This window comes from Trypanosoma grayi (assembly GCF_000691245.1).
Source record: "Trypanosoma grayi strain ANR4 Tgr_1917_V1, whole genome shotgun sequence".
NCBI classification, from domain to species: Eukaryota; Euglenozoa; class Kinetoplastea; order Trypanosomatida; family Trypanosomatidae; genus Trypanosoma; species Trypanosoma grayi.
Window position 1 is genome coordinate 1 of NW_008827535.1, and position 1,703 is coordinate 1,703.

At 62.4% G+C, this 1,703-nt stretch overlaps 1 protein-coding gene across 1 annotated transcript; it reads left to right on the forward strand.

Moving 5' to 3' along the window:
* Window positions 1–625: 625 nt before the first annotated feature.
* DQ04_19171000 (essential for mitotic growth 1) lies at window positions 626–1,471 on the forward strand (the record flags this gene model as incomplete). The annotated part of the gene is made up of 1 exon (XM_009317790.1): window positions 626–1,471. The coding sequence occupies one exon, from the start codon at window positions 626–628 to the stop codon at window positions 1,469–1,471; it is 846 nt and encodes a 281-aa protein (XP_009316065.1).
* Window positions 1,472–1,703: the final 232 nt, after the last annotated feature.

The following is a 1,703-nucleotide window of genomic DNA, read 5'->3' on the forward strand; positions in this document are numbered from 1 at the left end:
CGCGTTCGCCATCACATTCGCCGACAATCCGCTCGCGCTCTTCGTGGAGCTGCCGGAGGGGCCGGTGCGGGAGCGGCTGTGGTACTCGAGCATCATCTGCGGCGTCGTGACGGGGGCGCTCGGGATGGTTGGCTTTCTCGCGGAGACGACGTTCGTGCGCGACACGCTGCGTGGCGACGCCGTGAATGAGATCCTGCTGTGCTTTAAGGGGAGGGAGCGGGAGACGTTTCAGATTGAGCGCTAGCCGCCCCCTGTTCTGTCTCTGGTCGGGGCGAGCGCGGCTCCGTCCCGCGGCCTCTTGCGCTCGGCTAGTCGTCCTCGACCCGTCCGCACGGCGCAGAGGTGCGCGGGCGTGTGTGTGAGAGCGTGAGCGTCTGTGTGTGTGTGCGCGCATGCGCCAGTGCCGCTCTGGCGTGGCGACTGTTGTCTTCTGCTGTTGCCTGTTGTTGGCTGCCAGCGGCCTTCCATCACTCACTTATCTTTCCAACCCGTCTTTTGTTTGTTTGTTTTTTTGTCTCCCGTTGCTCCCCTGCTGGTGTGGGCGACTGCGGCGAGAACTGCAGCGCGTAGTGTGAAGCAGCCTCCCCACCCACTCCCCAGCCGCGGTTGCAGAGGGGCCTCATCCATGGAGTACCGGCAGAAGGCAGTGCGGCTGCCCCGCTCGGCGGAGGACAAGGCGCGCTGGCGGCGTGTGGTTGTGATCCTCGAGCACTGCCCGCTCGCTGTGGTGCGCACCGAGTGGGGCTTCGAGCTGCTCTCCGAGAAGCACCGCGCGTACCACGCGCGCAACAAGCAGGACCCCGCCGAGTGGCGCCCCGACGTGGTGCACCAGACGCTGCTGCACCTCCTCGACTCCCCACTCAACCGTGCTGGGCTGCTGCAGGTGTTTCTGTGCACAAAGAAGGGCGTCGTGATCGCCGTTGACCCGCGGCTGCGCGTGCCGCGGCACATGCGGCTCTTTGAGAAGATGATGGTGTCGTGCCTGTACAAGATGAAGGTGCGGGCGGCGCACGGCTACCTCTCGCTGCTGCGCGTCGTGCGGAACCCCGTCACGGACCACATCCCGCCCAACTCCACATTGATACGCGTGGAGAAGGACGGCGATGCGGTGCCGGACCTCTACGCCTTCTGCGCCAGCTGTGGCCTCGGCACCGACGAAGGCAGCAGCAATAAGAATAATAAAAACAATAATAATAATAATAATGCAGGTGCAAGCTCCTCCGCCGCTGGTGACGCCTCAACAGACTTTGCGCGGCGGCAGCGCGCTGCTGCTGAGGCGCGACAATTCCGCCCATTTGCGTTTATTGTTGGCGGCATGTCGAAGGGCGACGTGGATGCGCCGTACGCGGCGAAAGGACAAGTGCAGAGCATCCGCCTCGGCGACAGGGGCATGTCGGCAGCGGCAGTGTGCAGCAGCATCGTGCACGCCTTTGAGGAGGAGTGGCTGCGCGAAGACAACGAGGCGGAGTAGGCTGTTATTGTTGTTGATGATGATGATGATGGTGCCGTTCTGGACGTTGATGCTGTTAGCGTGTTTAGCTTGGCTGTTGCTTTGTGGCCCTGCTCCCTCTCTCCCTCTGCCACACCTGTTGAATGGGGGAGGCTAAGAACGTTTAACGGGGCACCACAGGCACAGTTAACTGGAGAGACGTGTACAAGACAATCTGCGGGTGGGGAAAAAGAAAACGTCTCTCTCTCTCTCT